The sequence below is a fragment of the Hippoglossus hippoglossus genome, chromosome 22, assembly GCF_009819705.1.
Source record: "Hippoglossus hippoglossus isolate fHipHip1 chromosome 22, fHipHip1.pri, whole genome shotgun sequence".
NCBI lineage: Eukaryota > Metazoa > Chordata > Actinopteri > Pleuronectiformes > Pleuronectidae > Hippoglossus > Hippoglossus hippoglossus.
The window spans coordinates 8,958,628-8,979,727 of NC_047172.1; the positions used below are offsets into that span (position 1 = coordinate 8,958,628).

General features: G+C 43.2%; 1 protein-coding gene across 5 annotated transcripts in view; it reads left to right on the forward strand.

Moving 5' to 3' along the window:
- Positions 1-15,666, forward strand: part of dtnbb (dystrobrevin, beta b) — a 28,605-nt gene extending 12,939 nt beyond the window's left edge. For 2 of the 5 annotated variants that reach the window (XM_034576152.1, XM_034576153.1), the window contains exons 11-20: positions 3,614-3,688; positions 7,705-7,795; positions 8,957-9,045; positions 10,164-10,277; positions 11,793-11,889; positions 12,235-12,255; positions 13,779-13,938; positions 14,195-14,284; positions 14,507-14,560; positions 15,277-15,666. In XM_034576152.1, coding sequence (XP_034432043.1) covers positions 3,614-3,688; positions 7,705-7,795; positions 8,957-9,045; positions 10,164-10,277; positions 11,793-11,889; positions 12,235-12,255; positions 13,779-13,938; positions 14,195-14,284; positions 14,507-14,560; positions 15,277-15,302 — 817 coding nt within the window. In that variant the 3' untranslated portion in view covers positions 15,303-15,666. The remainder of the gene's footprint in view (positions 1-3,613; positions 3,689-7,704; positions 7,796-8,956; positions 9,046-10,163; positions 10,278-11,792; positions 11,890-12,234; positions 12,256-13,778; positions 13,939-14,194; positions 14,285-14,506; positions 14,561-15,276) is intronic. The other 3 variants (XM_034576154.1, XM_034576155.1, XM_034576157.1) reach the window with 3 other exon arrangements.
- The last annotated feature ends 5,434 nt before the right edge of the window (positions 15,667-21,100 follow it).

Here is a 21,100-nt window from a genome sequence, read left to right on the forward strand (position 1 = left end):
AAAGCAAATATTTCCCCTAACGTTGAACTACTTGTTTAAATCCAACTGTAAATCTGCCGCCTTGAGCCACAATGTAGAAATATTAATGGACTAATCCCAATTTATTAACTTTCAATTTTAGAGAATTTATAGGTGAACACATTATCTGCCAATCACTCCCATGTGGATTTCCCTGCTGGCTCCTGAAAATCCTTCATTGCACCAGATCCCTCAGATGATTATTCACAGGAAAACTGCCAAACCTCCGGTTTTATTCTTCACTGACTCCGCTATATTGATGATGCCTCACAGAGAGAAAAGCATTGTTGGTATCGTAGAGCTAATGCAGCTAGTTGCCAATCCTGATGAATGTTGTTTGAGAAGAGGTGTTATTTCATGTCGTGTACCAGGAGACATCCATCAGTGTGGTCTCTCAGGTGTGTGTCTCTCTCTCTCTGTGTGTGTGTGTGTGTGTGTGTGTGTGTGTGTGTGTGTGTGTGTGTGTGTGTGTGTGTGTGTGTGTGTGTGTGTGTGTGTGTGTGTGTGTGTGTGTGTGTGTGTGTGTGTGTGTGTGTGTGTGAGAGAGACGTAGCGCCTGTGAGTGAGTAATAATGGCAGAATCAGGTTGGAGCGTCAAGTTTGATCAAAAGTCCCAAAGCGAACGGACATGAGTCTCCCGGTTGTCTGGCCCCCTCGAGTCGTCGTTGTCGTCTTCAGACAAAGTGCAGCTATTCTGATACTGTTGTGAAATATTTACTGGCATGTGAAAGCAAAGTCTAACGGCAAACTGAGCTGTGAATTGTCTCCCACCCCACCCCCCCCCCCACCCCACTCAAACTGTCAGCAAGATTCTTGGGGATTTGTGTTTTGCACAGGAGTTATAGGTTTGGGATGCACTGTCTGTCTCAGGAACTCTAAATCTTTGATACAGCTTTCTTACCTTCAGACTTAGCCCTGCCTCAGACTTCCTCCGCTGGAAGAGTTTCAGCGAGGAAAGTTTGAAAGTGGAAAATAGGCCTCTTACCTTACTTTGCATTAATGGGGCACACACTTTAGCGTCAGACCTCTCAGTGCCATAGCAACCAATTTTCCACTCTCTATATAATCCCCAGAAATCCCTTAATATTTCAAAATGCCTTCCTCTGTTTTACATCGTTTTTTCGACTCTCCGGGTCAATGCAAATTCCATCAGGGTCGTTAGAATGGGAGAGAGCAGGCATGTAATTCACTTTTCTGTGAGTACGATCCATTGGGGGTTTTTTATGGCCGAGGCACCGGCAGCCTTGCAGGATAATTCGTGCACGGCTGCCAGCAGGAGGGGATGCTTCATGTTTGCGTATTGTTTTTAGCCGTGCATCTTTCCCAAGTAAAGTCCGTGTGTGTGCATCCTCCAGACTTCATCTCCCCTGATCCTCTGCCAAGTGCACGGACAGGGGGGTACATTGTCATTCTCGACGCACAGGTAGAAGGAGGATTAGCGCATTGCAGACTTTGATGTCTTAGTTCCAAAATGTTCTGTCAGTTCGCTCCCATTTGACCTCCAGGCAGCGGCTGAATGTGTGTGAGTGTGTGTGTGTGTGGCCAACTGTGAGTCCTTAATCAACATATCTCCAGTCAGCGAACCACAGCGCTGCAGATCCTGATGTGAATGAGTCAGGACTCCTGTTAGAATTAATCCAAATATTAGAGGGAAATGAAATTTGGCTACTCCGAAGCTTTTACGTAAGAAGAAGCTGGGTTTTTTTTCCATTGCACCCCACTGCGTACTCGAGAAGGACTGATGATTATTTATAGAAGGTTAGCTGTGAGGAGCTTTGACTTCTGTGAGGAGCTGAAGGTAAAAGGGGGGAAGAGGTAAGATGCAGTTACTATAGAGGCCAGTTTATTGTACGTTTTCCCCCCCTGAAGGGGTGAGAGCTGCTTTTTGTTTTAGAGGTTTGCAAGTTGAGCAAATAGCATTTCCCTAATTTCCAGTGCAAGTGTGTTGGAGAGAGGTGGAAAGACGGAGTCAGAGCAGAGAGCTTCAGAGAGGAGAGAGAGAGAGAGAGAGAGAGAGAGAGAGAGCAAGAGAGAGGGAGAGGGAGAGGGAGAGAGAGAGAGAGCGCAAGTGTGTGTGAGGCAGAGAGAGAGGGAGATAGAGAAAATCTACGTCGTCATAAAGTCATGTGACCGCCGAGTTTCCTTGGAGACAGCAGCAGTGTAGTACATTGAGATGCTCGCCTGCTCAGTTGAGGGCAGGTTAGGCATCTGGCAACAGCAGCAGCAGCGGGAGTTGGATGTATTTTGCCAGCCTGCAGGCAGGTGCTCTCTCTCCCCACAGAGGTAAGTGTCTCGTCGTCGGGCTGGAGTTCACCTTCAGAGCGGAAAAAAGCTGTAACACGATGAGCGTTGAGTGAGGGGCAGCGGTTGTGGGGTTTTACTTGGAGTGTTTCTCTGCTTTTGAGGGAGAACGCGGGGAAACATGTGCAGGTTTGAGTAGCGGCAGTTTTTTCCTTTTTCCTGTCAATTGCCTCGGAAACTTCAGAAGTGGCACTGTTGACCTTGTCATTGAGGAGCATCCGTGGTTTTCTTTTAAATCTGTGAGACCACTGTCCTGAGGGAAATTTAAATGCATGAACCAATAATCGCAGCGTGTCTTTAAAAAGAACACACTCACCCCCTTGAGCGTCCTCATTAATGCAGGGGAATATGTACTTTCATTTGTGAGCAAATAACACTGCTGGTATTTGAATATCATTATTTTTTCCCTTGCTCCAATTACTGTTTTGTTTGTAGTAGCACAATAATACTCACAATAAAAAAAAGAAAAAGAAATGTGCACTGTTGAGGCACTTTATGACACCGGAGGGGTAAAAGGCTCTTGGTGATTCATGCTGATAACAGTCTTTTGCACAATGTGGATATAAATAGTTTGATTTGGCAAAAGGAAAATGCTGATTGGACACATATACGCTCTACTGGACACAATGCTGTTGCGTTTTATGTGTTAACGAGGGCTTTAAATAAAATAGTCAGTTACAGTAGAGTCATTGCAGTGAGATAAATCCGTGCAGACTGAGGAGATGCAGCCACAGAGACGTGAAAATCAAGTGGCGCCGCGAGAGGCTGCTATTTTCTGTGGCGGCTGAAGTGTGACGCCGAGAGCACCTGAGATGCGCGGAGAGATATTTTGATCCGTTAATGAGACTCCGTGGTCCGGGGCGTAGATGAGCTCGTCGGGGGCCGCTGATTCCGCCGCCAGATGGACCCCATTGCTTTGTTTACTCGCACAAATTACCTCCCACAATGTCACCTTTCCTGGTTTTTCACAGGCTTCCACTTTAATTAGATTTCTTGTCGGCTGTTGTCGCTTTTGCTCGTGTTAATTAAGTTTAAGCTAATAGCCTGAAAACGTCTAGATTGCCGTTTGCGGTAAAAGTCAATTATTTCACGACAGTTCTTGAGTTAGCACGAGGACAACAGGCATCCACCAATCAGGAGTTTGCAATGGTCGCCACCTGCCTCCCTTCTCGCCCTCTTTTGTGCTGATTTATGAATATTAATACAATGCAAATGCCCTCTCCTCCATTCCCTGGTGACAAGCACCACAGGCCTCTGCAGTGTAGCATTAAAGACCTCTAATCTTGTCTTTTAGTCAGCCGAAACCAGTGGCCAACAACATGAACGACACAATTCTCATGTCCTCTGGGGCACCTACTCCTACCAAAAGGTAAGCACCCCCAGGCACAATGTTTCTTTTTTTAAAGGATGTGTTTTCAGATTATTCCACAGAACTGGGTTGACTTGATTATCCCCCCCCTAAGTGTTTTGCTTAAAGATGACAAAACATCCGTTTAAGTCACACGCCTACAAGATAAATCTGTTTAATCACACGGAATTCAGTCTCAGTGTGTCCTCAGAATAAGGTGACACATCCTCTCTCATCGGGGGGGGGGAACGAGAGGAGTACAGATGTTATTTGCTCCACACTTGACTTGACTCTCACACTTGACACACATTTTTTTTTTGCATCCGAGCAGCATTGCCCTTGTGAGTGTATTTTTAGAGGGAGATTTGTTTCCGCTGTCATGAAGGGTGTGTGAGCGCTCCTGCTGAAAGGGCTGATTTGACAAATAGATCATGATAGAATTGGAGCCTTCACCATGTAAGCAGATAGCAGGCGCCCGCTCCGTGATAGCTGCCTAATTGCCCCCTCATTTGAGCCCCTCTCAGTTGAAGGCCACCTCTGTTGCTGTTTATTCAGAGTGTGGTAATGAACCATTGTGATTTTGAATTGGATAATGGAGGGCATGCAGAGGGGATCCGTAATGCATCCGCACTCTGTCCTGCAGGTCCGCGCCGGGTGAATTTCTCCTTTGTGCATCGGTGTCTCTCCCATCACATTTTCTTTTGCACTTTGTGTTTGCAAGATGGAAGCGCTCAGGGACTCGGGACGTCCCACAACACATTAGCAGGGAGGAGGCGTCACCGTCCACTGTACAGAAATAATAGAGGTGTGACCATCCACCTTTTTAAAGATCAGGTTTGAAATCCAGACAAAGGCTTTGTAGACAGTTGAGAGAGAGAGACTGAATGGCACCTTTCCCCCCCCCCCACTTGTGCTCCTCTGGGCAGGGTTATCATACAGGACTACACCAGGACCCAGGCAGCCGAAGGGCAGCGTGCACACTGCGAAAAATACATGAGAATGAGCCTTAAAAAGTGCATTATACTATCATATATATATCAAAGATACCTTACATTTTAAAGACAATTGAATCATCTAACACTGCTGGAAGATTTCCTTTCTGTATTTATAAAAATGAGATGCCAACAATCAATACTAGATTAAGGTTCTTGCGGAGGAACATTTTGTGCAGTGCAGTCATGTCTCTGTGGGCTGACAGCATCAAGATTAGAGCAGGTCTGAGGGAAGCTGACGAGATGGGGACACCGGAGGCGGTAAAACGATGCCTTGCTTCCAGACCCCGTGGAGGTCAGTGGAAGACGTCACGTGTTGCAGCACGTATACAAGTGGAAGGCGACGCTGCTCTCTTGAGGTTCGTCTCACTGTGGCAGTAATGAAGAAGCCTGATAACCTTTGTCTTGACATTTTGCTCCGTGAGTCAGAGCTGCTTTGGGAAGATGTCATGCACCGAGGATGCTGTTTGCCTCGGGCGGGCATAACAACTACAAAGCTGCCATATTTGGGGCAGGAATTGCGCATTAAGCCAGTGTGACGCTTCCAAAATAGGTTGCGTTGAGCCTGGTGTTGGAGAGCGGCAGATAAGGTGTTGAATGAGGAGGGAAGGAGCAGGTTTCACTGAGGTTCGGTTTGCAGACAACAGAGGACCGGTCGCTACCAGGCTGTCTTTGTGTCACATTTGGTTTGTTAATATTAATCTGGTGTTAGAATTACCCTGCACTGGCCTGTCTGCCTTTGAGTCAAAGATGTCACCTCTGAATAATGCAAAGCTCCTTGTGGCTCTGCCTCAGCCCAGGAGCCCCGATCTGAAGAGCAGCACCCGGAGCCGTCTGTGTGCGTTGACCCTTTCAAATTCCACTTTTCGCGAGAGACAGAATTTATAAAAACACGATTCATGATAGCGTGTCAGTGCGGAGTTGGAGGAAAAGGTTGAGGGGAAAGTGAGCGTTACAGCCTGTATCGCAGTCCGCTCTCTGATACTGTCTGCTCTGCTGACATTGCATCTGTTCCCTCGCTCTCTCTCTCTCGAAGACAATCGCTCACTATAGCGCTGGTCCTCCAAGGGTGAACCGCCGCTACCGCCGCTGTATTTATTACCTGTTAGTCATGCAGAACCACGGCAGCGGGAGATAAAATTTTAATAACTAAAGAAAATGCTGTCTCAAGCCTGGGAAGATAGAGGGCAGGTGACATGAACTGAGTCAGCAGCCCACCACAACAACTGGGACCTGAACCATAGAATTAGATAACCGAGAATGTATTTGCTGAAGGGCGGCACGGTGGCAAAGCAGGAAGGTTCCCAGTTCGAATCCTGATTTGGCCTGTGTGCGTGTTCCTCCTGTGTCTGTGTGGGTTTTCTCTGGTTACTCTGGCTTCCTCCCACAGTCCAAAGACATGCAGATTGTGGATTAGGTTGATTGGGAATTTCTAAATCGAGAATGTCAGATGGTTTTGTCTATATCCTGCAATATGCCTGCAACCTGTCCAGGCTGTTCCCCGCCTCCCACCCTTACATAAATGTATCTATAATGATTTAAGATGCAGTTAGAAGCGAGAAATTTCACCTCTTCAAATGTGACGTTCAGAATTCCGTTTTCAGTTTGGACCTTCATGTTTTTAAGTGTCGAAAGAATCAGTTGTGTATCAGTTTCTTACCAGAATGGGACCAGCACTTTGCGAGATATTGTGTTTGAGTGGAAAAAAAAGGAAAAGAGAGAATGTGTGACTAAAATAAAACTACCTGGGAACGATGCCAGTTCAGGAGGGCTTCCAGGCAGTTCGTGCATCTTGGTCCAAAACATGGCACAGATCCTCTGGCATCGCTGGGAAACTCCCTGAAGAAGCGACGCCAGAGGCAGCATCCAGACTGATGGCCTGCAGATCCCGACATCTAGTCCAACCCCGAAAAGTCTGTGTAGGGTCACAGCTTCTCCTGATCCAACCCCGAGCAGCTCCTTGATGCTTGTTAATGTATTACTTTAATCCTACACGAACCCTCAGGCTGTGTCGATGCTTTCGCCCGAGGACGAGCCTGTAAATTATTTAGGAAGTGTTCCATTTAAAAGGACATTTTTCGACATCCTCCCTAAAAAAGGATGTAAAAGGAAGTGCTTTTACAGTTTGTGGAGCGATTTCACTTTTCTCCTTTTTGCAGAGTTCTCTTGAGTCAGTGGACGTTATCTTGAAACAAGTCGGATGATCTGCAGAGTATTTTTAGATAACTTCAATGAAACAAAAGAACTCTTTAAAGAAGCGAGGTAGGAGCCGGGATTTGCTAAAATTATCTCATCACACCGGCAGCTTTTTATTTATTTTTTTAATCTTGCTTTGAGAAAGATAAGATTTTAACACAAGTGTTGATTAAAAAGCCGGTTTGCTGGTGTCGTTTCAGGGCCTGGGTAGTGAACCGTGCAGGGGCTGCGGTTGTTGCAGCGCATTCGAAGCCAGATTGTGTTTAATGATCTTAATCATCGCTCGCTCACCAGTCGCAGTTAGACGGCGCCCGGCAACATTTCAGCTCCCCTTCACTCCTCATTTCAGGCTGGCTGCCGAGAAAGGACAGCATATGTTCAGTCATTTGTCCACGCCATATGCCACGCCCGTGATCATTTAAAGTCTCATGCCGTATTTGACATTTCCAGTCAGTGATGAAATGGCCAGCATGGGCCTTGGCACGGTCGCAAATGCGTTTGGCATCCTGCATTCTGTCCTATCCATCTCCGTTCATTGTTATGACCAATTAACTCAGACTGTCTGTCAACACTGGAGTCAAAGCCAAGTGTCATAAATTAAGGTCACCTTAATTATAAAGTTTCCTTTTTCATGCAAATTCTCTTACATGATCACTTTGACTGCTCAAACTTTTCCTTCTACTTACATAGGAGCTTTTGACAATGGATTCAGTGTCGTGTGTGTGTGTGTGTGTGTGTGTGTGTGTGTGTGTGTGTGTGTGTGTGTGTGTGTGTGTGTGTGTGTGTGTGTGTGTGTGTGTGTGTGTGTGTGTGCGCGTGATGTATCTCTCCGTCTCTGACTTTGGACAGTGTCTTGGAGAGTCCCAGCCGGCTAGATGAAGAGCACCGCCTCATCGCTCGCTACGCTGCCCGCCTGGCAGCCGAGGCGGGCAACTCCACCGTGAGTGTCTCGCAGAACGCCCCCAGCGGTGGTCTCCAGTCGACCTGCATTTCACGTTTAATGCTCTGACTAGTTATTGTAATGCACTACACTTTGTGGCTGGAGAACCTAGTAGTCAGTGGTCCAGCTCAAAGACCACTGAAGTCAAACTGTTGTGGTTCTCAGTCATAAATAATGAGGAACGGGAAAGATGAGGTTCCTTATTTTCCTGCAGTTTTACTCGTTTGATAACTTTTCTTGAAACATGATGAATTAGGAAACACATGTCAAGAGTTGCAATCCTTAAGATTTCAGGCCTGCTTGATTTGGCGACATCTTCAATCAGCATGAAAACAATAAGTACAGTTTAATACAACAACTTCTTCTTCAGCAGCTGCTTCATCAGAGATTCAACAGAAAAAGCACCCAAACAACAAAGAGAAATCACATTGATTTAATAAATAAGTAACTGCAACTGTAATCGGATTTCATGCTGCCCAAGGCATGAGTAGCTGGACCACTGACTATAAATAAAAAAGGACGACTCGTCTCCAGTTCCATCCCGTTCTACAAAAAAAAGTCAACATTTCCTGGATAATTTAGGATACAAGAAATGGATTTTGTCTGGTTTTTGAGACGTATTATTAATAACTGATCACAGTCAGCTCTAAACAAAGTGACAAACACAATACATTGCAGTTTGTCAGTTGCATTATTTTCATGTGAGGCAGCTGCAGTAGGAAATGTTGGGTTAGCATTAGAACTAAAGGGAAACAGATCCGATACAATGAGAAGGAACAGGCTGATATTCACGAGTTTGAATTACGCTGCACGTGACTTTATTTCCTGTGACTTCCTCGTGAGTAAATTAAAACATGTGGTTTGGTTTCACAAAAATCTCAAGGATTAGGACTTTAACTTGGCTTGCAATAAATCTTTATATATTATTTTGGATTGACAAAAAATTCCAAGTCAGAAAGTGTTAATGTGGGGTTACTGTGGGTTTAGGGTTTGATTGGATTTCCTATTTGCATTATGTGGAAGGCTCCATGTTGCATGCAGAAGAATCAGTCTCCAGCAGAGTCATGACTGCTCACTGTCGTCAAAGGGAAGCTGCTGGTGTTTGGCCTTTGTTTACACACTGTTGTTAATTTCTTTCTATGATCTTTTTTTAAATTCCAGCAACAGTGTCCTCCAACAGATCTGAGTTTCAACTTTGATGCCAACAAGCAGCAGAGACAGCTGATTGCAGAGCTGGAGAACAAAAACAGGTACGATTCACTTAAACATCATTTATTCAGTGGAAATCAATCACTTTGTATTGATTCATTTGCAGTGGTATAACTAAGCACATTTATTTAAGTACCAAACTATAGTTACTACTACTACTGTAGCTACTGAATACTTCTACTGCATGTCACAGGGAAGTATTGTACTTATCACTCCACTACATTTATCTGACAGCTGTAGTTACTTATTACCTTGCATTTGCACATTAAACATAAACTAGGATGGCACTTAGTAGAGCGCATACCTCCACCAAGGCCTCGCGGTCCCCTTAAATTCAATGAAGCTGCACCAAGTTGCACACACTCATTAATATCAGTCCCCGAAATATGCTTTTTTTCTTCTTCTCCAAGATCCATGAATCATTTCTCTGGGGAGAAAAACACCCTGTCTTGCAATTTTAAAGAAAGTGATCAGAGATTCCTGGATCCAAAAAAACAAACTTTTATGGGATTTTCATGGAAATCCTTCCAATAATCTTTGCGTAATCTTCCTAACAAACAAACAAATCAAGCAACAAACAAACGGACGGGGGTGAAAACATAACGTCTTTGGCGAAGGTAACAAATAAGCACAATATAGTAAAATGTATACTTTAACATTTTGACAAAAACAAGTTGTCTTTTTTCCTGGAATGAGATTAAGACACTGATAGCACTTTAGTATCTGTCTGGTAAATACAAGGCTATAACCAGCGGTTTAGTTAGCTTAGCATAAAGAGTGGAAACAGGTGGAAACAGCTAGCCTGACTCTCACGAAAATCCACCTACCAGTATAATAATTAAAACAGTAACGTATTTTTATAATAATTCAATAGTTTATTTCTATAATAGATCCACTATAAAAGGTATATTATATATAATGGTAATAAATAGAACACTCTTGAAGCAGTCATTCTGCATGAGTTGTATTTTTTACTTTTTCGTACTTAAAAAGTATATTTTGCTCATAATACTGTTAAAAATTGAATATAGACTTGAGTGGATTTTTCAATAATGTATCACTACTTTCAAAGAATCTCTTCTCCACTGCTGCTGAACAGCTTCCCCGCTGCGGGACTAATAAATGAATATCTTTTTATTATCTCGTCTGATTTATTCAGGGAGATCCTGCAGGAGATCCAGAGGCTACGTCTGGAGCACGAACAGGCCTCTCAGCCGACCCCGGAGAAAGCCCAGCAGAACCCCACGCTTCTGACTGAACTGCGGCTCCTCAGGTATCGTCCCAGCTGCAACAGCATCTTCCTCCCAATGAAAGAAAGGGAAGAAAGAGCGAGGATATATATTACGAAAATGAAATAGTAAAACCACTGCAGGGCTGTTGTGCTTTTATGGGCTGAGCTCATTCTTCAAGTAGAAATAATGTCTCCTCTAATTCAGGAGGGTGTTTTTTTTTAAATTTGCAGCGTTGGCATTTATCACGCTGGCAGGACGACGAGACCCCTGGGTTTAGTTCTTGGATGAGAGTCATCCTGTGAGGACATGTTACAGCGGTTGTTGCCTTGAACGACTTCTTATTTGTCTGGTCTGCCCTAAATAATGAATAATGAATATTAATAATAATCGCCCTTCAACACATAATTATGCTTGATGCATTTGAATGTTTATTTTTCCAACATCCTCACATTCGGACTCTTTTGCACGTTGAATGATTGTTGTAGGGAAACAGTTCCATATACTTGAAATAATGAAACAGTAAAAGATTAAATCTAACCAACTTGTTTACACACCAATTATTACTTTGCCCAGTTTTAATTCATGTGACAAATGGTTGCTACAGAGACACTTTGAACACCAGAGGGCGATAAAAGGCTGGAGTCCTCACTAAGAAGAGACGTACACATCAGGAGTCTTAAACTCAGATGACCTGTGGGCAGGTTTTTCTCTCCTAAATTCAATTAAAATAATTTGAATTTAATATAATTTGAAACTCAGGAACTAGTCGATCTCTCTCCTCTCCCTTCTACCAGCTCTGCATATGCACGAGAGGAAAATATAATCAACTGTTTATCTCCTTCGAAAGTTTCCTCGTCCATCTTGTCAAATTCATGTTCATTAAAAGATGTTTTGAAGCCACGTGCACCACAGAACATCAGACTTCTGTTGACCAGTGAGGTTGTTGTTCTAGCTGCTTTCTGGATGTTAGATGTCGATGGAAAAAGCACCGGTTCATGCTCAAATGTCTGTGGAGATTCTCAGTCATCCAGATCATGGTATAAAGTGCTAAAAACAGGTCAACTGGACTTGGTTGAGTCTTTACGCTCAAATGTTGAAGTCCAAAAAAAGTTAAATAACAAGTGGTTACTGCAAAATAAAATGCTGAAAGAATAAATATTTGTGGATGTGACACTTGTGCAGGTAAAAAAATCCCAGGTTATATTTTACCCCTAGAGAAGAGCATCAGGTCCTGAATGCAGTACAGTGGCATGATGCAAAAACATGTATTATCGGCGTGTCTGCAACCGATCGTTGAAATAGTGGACCCTTACATAAAGGTACAATTCGAGGCAGAAGTTACGGTAAAGATAAACGCTTCTTGTCTATAGATATTTGCTAAAACTAGAAATATATGTTCATGGGAAATAGTTTGCAAAGCAATAAGTTGTCCTTATATGTGCACAATATAATAGACATAATCAATCAAGGCACAATTTTGGTTTATGCTTCATCAGTGTCATATCCAGGTAGAACTTCCTCCTTTATTCTTTTTAAACCCTGTCCTCCTGTTGCAGACACAGGAAGGACGAGCTGGAGAGGCGCATGTCGGCGCTGCAGGAGAGCAGACGGGAGCTGATGGTGCAGCTGGAGGGGCTCATGAGGCTGCTCAAGGTGAGAACATGGCCTGTGAGCAGGGGTTCAGCACTCAAGTGGGACGAAAAGGCCCCTGAACCAGTAGAGATAAGATGTAGACCTGCTGTTACTCTTTGGCATTTTACAGGTTCTGTCATTGATAACATATTCTATCATAAAAGGCTTGCTGGTATGTTTAATGCAATTAGATGCTGACGCTTTAAATTCTCCACGACCGACACTTTGCAGCAATCTTGCGTTTTGTTAATGTGCCGTAGGGTGCATGCAGAAATCCTTCCTTTCACTGCGTTAATTCTGTTGCTCTCACTCTTCTTGCTCTCTCCCTCTCCCTCTCTCTCTCTGCTTACCTTTGCTGGCTGATAGGATGAGGAGCAGAAGCAGGCTGTAAGTTGCCCTTAATTCAGTCTGACAGGCTTAATACCTGGCTGGAGTCGCAGCATTTAGTTTAACGCCTCTGTACGCCTCCCTTCACACAGATGTGGTTGAAGGAAGTTTGAGAAGATGATAGGATTCCACTCTCTAACCGGGTTGCACTGATCTAGTCCTCTTACCCAGACGGAGACTCAATCTTTCAAAACGCGTTGCTCACGTCCGCCGTCCAAACAAGTTTGAGAGAACCGTGTTTTTCTTTAGCCCCAATGTCAGAGACCTGTTCCTTTCATCGGCACTAACAACCTCCCTCTTAATGTGACTGCAGTCTGGCCGGCCATCTGCTGCCTGGCTCCTAGCCATCGACCTGGGCCTGCACTAGTCCCAGAGACACGCAGTCATCGTTTCTCCGTGAGATATAGCTCCCAACTCAGCGCAGGCCCCAGCCGCTCGCCCACACATGCTCCTCATTACCCCCTCGGTGCAGTAAAGGTGCACTACAGAGACACTGAGTGCAGCCAGCCAGTGCAGGATTAGCTGAAGATTTGCTTGCCTTTTATACCGTGTTTTTTGTTTGTTCGGCCCCGAAAGGATTCAAATCTTTCGGTCACATCTGTGTCTGTGTTTGTTTTATTGAAGTCACCTTTAAAAATAAAGATGTCAACGCTTCCTAAAGCTGAAATCTGTGACCGCACCACGGCGTCCTTCATTGGAACGCAGCTGGTCCAGAACTGGCTTTGTCCATGAAGAGATTAATTAGATAATAGAAGTTTTGTTTCCCAAATTCACCACAACTTTTCACTCGGAACATAATCCAGCAGGTCTGAAAATATATAAAAAGCACTTTTCTCCAGGATGTGCTGAGAAACACACTTTCAAAATTCTTAGCGGTGGTACAAACCTACAATGGAGTATTAGGGTCATATTGAAGAAAAATCTATGAGATTTTGAGATTAATGTCATTAATTATAAGAAGAACTTTGTAATATCATAAGAATAAAGTCATAATACTACAAGAAGATTTTTAAATAAGCAGTGAGGAGAACCCATTCCTCGGAATACACAGTTTCTTGCTCATAAGTCATGATACTGGTGCTGATTTCCCTAAAAGTGGAGGTATTTTATTATTTGTGAAGCTTATGTCACTTAACAACCTGCTCTATGTTCCTCATTTTAATGCAGACGACAGGCTGATCTTCTGATATCCCACCTCCAAAATGAAACATAGCCTTATAATGACTTTTATTCCCGTAAATGTACAACCTTTTTCTCATAAAATAACGACTTTATTTCCGAAATCTCAAGATATTTTTCCCCTTTAATGCTCTGTCCTACAAACCTGTATTTTGAGTTGACGGATTCATTTGATGATAAAATAAGATAAATTTGGTCACATTCCTGAAGTATGTTTACAAAATGTGCAGCAGTTCTGTCTTCAAATGTATTTTAATGCTGCACTGTGGATGCTGTGCTCTTTGCTGATGATGCTGTAACTTTCATCGGCATTTTTTTTTTCTTCTTCTTATCTTATCTTGCAGTCCCAGTCCGGAAGCTCTCCTCATTCTTCCCCCAGTCACGGCGCAGGCTGCTCCATGCCCATGCCCATACGCTCCACCTCGGCTGGGTCCACCCCAACCCACACACCCCAGGACTGCCTGGCAGGGGTGGGAGGGGACGTGCTCGAGGCCTTCGCTCAGGGTGAGTGGAAACCAACACCTGAAACAAAGCATTCATTGCAAACTCATGCAAAATGTATAAGGTCCTGAGTAATTAATGTCAGTGTGGGAAGAAGACCTCAGTAGCATTTTGGAATAGTGCTCCGTGAACATAAGTTTACAATATACACTTCAGCCGCCTCTGCCTGTTTGCCTTCCAACACTTTCACATGGTTTCACTGCAGAACTAGGGACCGCATGTGTTTCTAATCTGGTTCTGGCATGTGTCTGTTCCCCAGGTGTACCTAGAAACCTTCGGAATGATTTATTAGTGGCTGCTGATTCAATCACAAACACCATGTCATCTCTGGTGAAAGAGCTGCACTCAGGTCAGTCCACAGCACAAGTTTTATGACAAAAGCCTGTTTTACCATCTGGATTCTATCCTCCTTTGTTTCCTGGGGTTTGAGTCTTTATTGAAGAATGTATCCTTCTCTGAAATTGTTGTCATTCTTACACCTGCGTCTGATATGTTTCCCTCTGTATTTTTGAGTTTTTAACAAAGCAAAGAAAAACATTGTCACTGAACTCTGCGGTTTTATTTTTTTAAGTGGACGACGTGGCGGAGGAAGAGGACGCCAACATGAGGAACGGTGGGGACAGAGGTGAGTCCAGCTACATGTGAACACAGTCGTTTCATAATTGAAACTGTCAAAGCCAGTTTTGCATAGTAACTAAATACCGTAAAACCACTCAAAAACTGAACAGAGAAATATTCGTGGCGACCATTTAGATCGAACAAAACACAAACACGATACATTTCCTCTCCCTTTTTTTCCAGCTGAAGCAGAATGACGAGCAAAAACTAGGGGACTATAATTAATTAATATGTTCAGCAAATTTAACCTACTGCAGCTTTATTGACTCAAGATAACGAGATAATTGAGGATTCTTACAAAAAAATTACGGATTTTACGAGATAACAGGATAATTAACTCATGACCTTGAGATAATGTGATAGAATAAAATTATGGCAAACGTGGCCTAGAAACAAGCTGCCTGAAGTACATGAATTCTCTATAACAAGAGAAACAGTTACTACAATTCATATTTACTGCTTATTTGTTTTTATTATCGGGTCCGTAGAGTTAAATATTTGCAGGCACCTTATCAGACAATAATATACTTGTTTAGCACTTATTTATAATCGGGCTGCTGCTGCAACCCCTGAATCCAAAAGCAAAGAAAATGTAAAGACATGAGCCACAATGCCACAGAGTCATATAGACATATTTTTAACTCATTTATCCCGGCTGTGCAGTCTGCAGCAATACTAAATTTGCTTGTGTGTGTTTTTGTGTGTTTCTGTGTGTGTGTCCAGGCACAGTGAGATTACAGAGGCACTGAGGGGAAAGTGAGCGCCATCCCATCCTGTGAGGACATAAGAGTCATCAAGTTTGAAGAATTGGTATCAACAACAACGACAACAACAACAACAACAAACCCTGGCAGTAGCACGTAGAGTAATGCATGCTGTAATCTAACAGGATTTCACTATGTGAACAAAAAAAATACCGAATTGTCTCTTCACACCTTGCAGGTAGCAAGATGTGTCTAATTAGCGAGTGTGTGTGTCGTCCTGTAAACAAAGAAACTGCTGTAATTACCCAACGATCTCCCTCATGACTGCTATAAGGAATGGCTTGCTGTGATTTCTCCACCACCCCCCCTCACTGTTCCACTGCAGCAGGTCATTCTGTGTAAAAAAAAATATATACTGTAAGTCACATGACCTGGGGGAACGCCCCCCCCGACATGGAGCTAGATGACCCTCTTTCACGACATGGTTCCCCCTCATTGCTTTTGTATGATTAGTGCGAGTAGCTCTTTATTTATTTCTTTTGTCTTTAATTTATTCTTTTTGCATGAAGTTGCACTCATGTCTGGATTTCAGTACTGCACATTGCTATGCCAGCTCTTCGTGGGTTTATGATGACAGTGTCAGAAGTGTCCTGCCTCAGAGTTCATGTTGAGTGTGTTTACTGCACCATGCGTCGTTCTGGAGCTGAGGTGTGATGCTGTCGAGTCTCACTTACAGGAGCAGTTCAACGTTTCGGGGGGAAAGCTCCTGTCTGTCTGTTCAGCTGGAGCCAGGACGCAGTTGTCTCACATTGACCTTATACAGACGTGAGAGTCCCATCGATCTTCTCGTCTAACTCTCTGCAAACGTTTCCCCAAATGTTGAACTATTCCTTCAATCGTTCAGAGAATGATTCCAGAAAATAAGGGATAATAATAACTGGTATTTTCAGCCGTCAGCAGAACGATCAAGGACACTGACGGTATTGTTTGGTTTGTCGGGCTGCTGCAGCAAATACAGTACGAGCCTGTCTCCAGAATACTGCGTACGTGCATGTGAACACACTCACTGAATCGAACACTGTACTACTGCTGCTACTGTGCTCTCAGCGAGCCACCTTTGCAAATAAGAGGGCTGTGCGGTTAAGAGAAAACCGAGGGGCTGCACTCATGTTTCCTCCTCATGAAAACTTAACCGAATCACCTGAAGGGCATTGTTAACGCTCGACGCAGCACGGTGCCTCCTCTCAAACATACTCTGACTATAGCTGGTAGCCTCAGTATTTATTGTTCCAAGTGTAGGGAAGCGCCTCAGGATGTTTAATAGTCATGAGTGAGGCGTCGCGTTTTTAGTTGTGAGTTACAGAATAAACACTTAACACGGTGTGTGAGGATGTACGGTAGTCGTGAGCAAGTAGGAAATGCTTTGATAGCTTTATTTAGTTAATAAAGGAATATTGAAAATGTTTAAGTGCAATGACGGTCGGTGCTCAGGGACCGCAGAGCTCCTCCAGGTGAAGTGTGTCGGTGACGTCCTTTAATGATGAGAAGTGAAAGGCAGATAATGACTTAGAAAGGAAAGGTTTCATTCTAAAATGCTGTTTTACTGTCTGAAGCGATGCTTTTACTTTTATTCCACCAGTCGATTTGTCTCGTTTTGGAATGAAACTCTTTAAGCGTTCGGAGGAAAACAACAGCAAGTGATTAAACGCCGGGTCAAGAATGTGGATTATGAGAAAGGGGGGGGAAGTTTTTCTGAAGTGCTATTTGATGAAGCATGCTGTCGGGTATAATTTGTCTGTGTGTGAATTTGTTGTCTGTCACTGAGAAGCAAAGCGAGCTGCCTGTCACAGAGGGGAGGATTCTTTTGAGTCAGGTTTTTTTTTTTGTCTTCTGGTTCAATGTCTTCCGTCTTTCAATGTAGCCGTTCATCTCAAACTAAAAAACGAGTATCGAGAAGTAAAAATTTTTTTTGTCTAGGGATCTGTACAGTACACGCCTGCTCTATAAGCTACGTATAAGGTTTCACCAGCCTGTTACACTGTGTCAAGTAAAAAGAACAAAAAGAGGCTCCTCTGTTATCGTCGTTCTAAATGTGATAGTTTCATTCAGTTCTCTCTGTTCTGCTCTGTGTTGCCATCACTGCTCTTATTCTGGTTTTGCAGTATTAGTGGAGTATAGTCATTGTAATGAGTTTGTCTTAACGCAGATGCACGTGCACACTCACACTTGCATAGTTGCCCAGTGATCAATAATGGGGGAAACTGAAACACCACAAATTCTGCTGTCAAACACTTATTTTATTTCATTCAGCTGAAAAAGGTCCAGAAATCATTCAAATGCACAGATTCAAGTTTCAGGAGTCCCTGTCTTCCTCCTCCTTCTGGCCACACATTTAAGTGCAAAACTCTGCTTACTTTCGTTTCTTTCAGTTTGTGCCTGTAGCTGTTCTGTAAAGTGCTGTAAAAAAAAAAAGAAGTAACCATTCAGCAAATAAGACGATCTATCGGCCTTCATGTCGGCGTTTTTAGTCTGTGACTGGAGCTTTTATTCATTTCTTTATTGTTGTTCTGCGGGGAAGTTAAATGCTCAGCCTTTACATTTGTGCCAAACTGTTTGCGGACATTGTGTGTCAGGTATATATCCGAGTATATCTGCATTAGTACGTTGTTGTTGCGCATAGTTTATTCACAGAATGCCTGGAGACGTTCACATCCAAGGGTTCCCACTGCTGGAATCTGCTGGAGAAACTCACATTCAATAGTCAACACAGATAGGAAACACATTCCAGATCTACTGATAGACTGATGTCATTCTAACCAACGCAGAGGCAATACGGTAAAACCCTGTCAGACCAAACTCGGGGTAATAGACGTAAAACACAGCCGGTCATACAGAGGCACATACATTGTGATCCTTTTATTGTTTGCAGAGAGACAATGTGCAAAGAGGTCCACCTCGGCCACAGCGCTCCCCTGATGTTATTTATCTATGTATGTGTTCTGTATGGTTACGCTTCCGGTACTTCTTTGTTTCTCATGTTGAGTTTACAAAACATAGTTTTATGTCACAAAGCCACTGTTTTTTTTGTAAATAAATCAAATGTGAGATATATTAAAAGGATTTAAAATATGTCTTGGACGAGTCATGTCGTGATTGTTGAGTTTTTTTGCGTAGAGTTGAGAGAAACTTGTACTTTATTTAATAAAAAAAAAAACAGCTGCATAATTTTCAAAAAGTGTGTTCACCTTCATGATTGAGTGTTTTAAGTGGTTAATTAAAGCTGTTTCTCCTGATTCAACCAACAACAAATACATTTCTTTTTCTCCTGTTCAGAAAAACTTGAAGACATGTTGACCCATCAGCCTCCTGCTCTGTGGTTGTGTGCAGAGACAGGAGGTATCACTCTGTCCGGAGGTCACGAGGCCTCGTCTTGCTCCTGCTTGCGGCTGCTGTCCTCAGATGAACCTCCCGCTGCACCTGACTCTGTGAGAAAGAGGAGACGCTTCTGCTTCCAGATCAGTGAACCACGCACGCCTGCTGCTCACACACATTTCCTCTCTTTCCCTAAACCTCCTCAACCTGCCCACACAGGGAGCTGTTCCGTGAGCCCTTCCTGCATTTAACGTTTACCTCGCTGTGTCTCCGCCTAGTGGGCATGCACGGGATAGATGCTGCTGCAGGGTTCATGGAATGAAAGTGATATGACATTTGATATCTTTTTCTAGCTGCACTCCAGGAAATGAAATGAAGATGTGAAGCCAGATGAAGGATCCTGCCCAGAGGATAGAATCTATGAGGCTGTACAAGGACTTTGCTACATATTCCCACATCCTATTTGATATACATGTAGATTGAAGGTCAAATACGTATACGGGCACCCAGGACTGTGACTATACTGCTGCTTTTTTGGAGACGTTTGACAAAAAGAAATGTGTAAAAGGATTTCATGTGTGCACATACTTCAAACAGGTTTTTCACATTTCATCGCGGTATCAGTCTGTATGCAAAAGACACCACAAAGGCTGTTTGTGTTCATCACTTTCATATGGTTTTTGAACAGCCGCGTGAATGTCTGTTTTATTTTGTGAGAGCAGCTACAACTCGCGTGCAGGAAAGAACAGTTTATCGGTTCCCAAGTTCAAGAAGTTTTAGAAAAACAAAAAAAATTGGGAACTACAGTAACAGAGGAAGCCAAGTTGACCTCGGATGAGATAACTTTCTCAAGAACATAAACTGCAGGTTTCTTCTGGTGCGTGTTTCTTATTAGTTTCAGTTGTGCAAGATAAAGCTGGAGGAAACTTCCAGAGGTTTTACACACGGAAGGCTGCATGTTGGATATGTTTGCTTGATGAGCGTCACCATTTATTTTGCACATAAAGATTCCATGTGGTTTTGCTTTCTACAAAAAAAACCAAACATATATCCTGATATCCTTGTAGCATTAATCTCATTTGTCAAACTTTTTCATGGCACAAAAGGAAATGAACACTTCCTCCAAGGCCCAACAGTCCACCTATGAAACCACATTTAAATTCACTGGATCCAGATTGTTATCTTTTCAATATCAGTTCCCTAAATATGCCTGTATTGTTTCTCATCAACAACTATGAATTCATCTCTGAGAAATCACGGAAAATGGAGAAAAAGGTTCTCTCTAAAATTGTGTCGTGTTGTGTAAGTTTAAAACTGCTTTCCTTTGGATCAGATTGTATCCAATTGTATTTGGCCGTGAATACAATTTCAAGTACACGCAACAGGAAGAATAGACAAATGGCAGAGCACGAGTAATGGCGAAGGCAAATCAAATGTATGTAACCGTTACACATGCACTGGGATAAGACGCCTGTGTGGTGCAGTAGTTGAGGTTTGTAAAATGGAATGTGCTTAGTGAGCAAATGTCAGCAGCGACCACATTACCACACTGTATGTACTCGTGCATCTACACCTACACAAAAATACATCAAATGAGTGTGTACTATACATAACCAGATTTATATAAACTGACTCACTGTATGAATACATGTGGATTCAGAGTATATCAGTGTCAGGAGGGAAATGTGGCCTGTAGACTAATCTGAATGATCACTATAGAGGGCACATGTTTCACTTCAATCGGCTGCATAACTTGCTTGAGGCTTCAATGAATCGCACGGCTGCTTGGGGCCCCACAACCACCAGGGGGCCCATAAATGAGGCAAATTAAAAATGGGAAGTCTCTGCGTGTTCCTGTGTTCATTTTGTCATCATCTAAAGGACGTCAGCTGGTTTGTTGTGTAATTGTTTGTGGTATTTTTTATGGCTTTTTCAAAGAAAGACACTGCTCGGAGAAGATATTATCGATGTACTTTCCGCTTTTCATTTATTTTTTACTGCGCTGAAACAAAATTCATTGACACTTTATCAACATAAAAACTTGAGTGTCCTGGTTAGTTGTGTTACCACGCCTCTAACGAAGCCAGGTTTTTCTTCCAGTACCACAAAGCAATATTCAAAAACACTCCTTTCCCATGTGCACATGACGGAGGTGGTCAATGGGGTCAAAGTAATTTCCCTCAAAAAAGGTCCAAAACCGTGAAGAGCTCTCCCTGCTCGGCCTTTACCAGCGGCACCTGAGCTATTAAATCAACATAAACAAACTAATTGTATGAGGGTCGCTGCTGTACACAGACTCGAAGGAGCCAGTGTAAATTAGAAAAGGTCACCACCCCCTTTTCACAGAGGTGCACTTAAGCCCAGCAGAGCAGTCATTAGGGGACATTTGGGCCATTAAATTGTCCATTACAGAAATGAAGCATGGGAGTGTAAAAACTGGGTGCTGATATTTAAACCTTTGAATGGAGGTC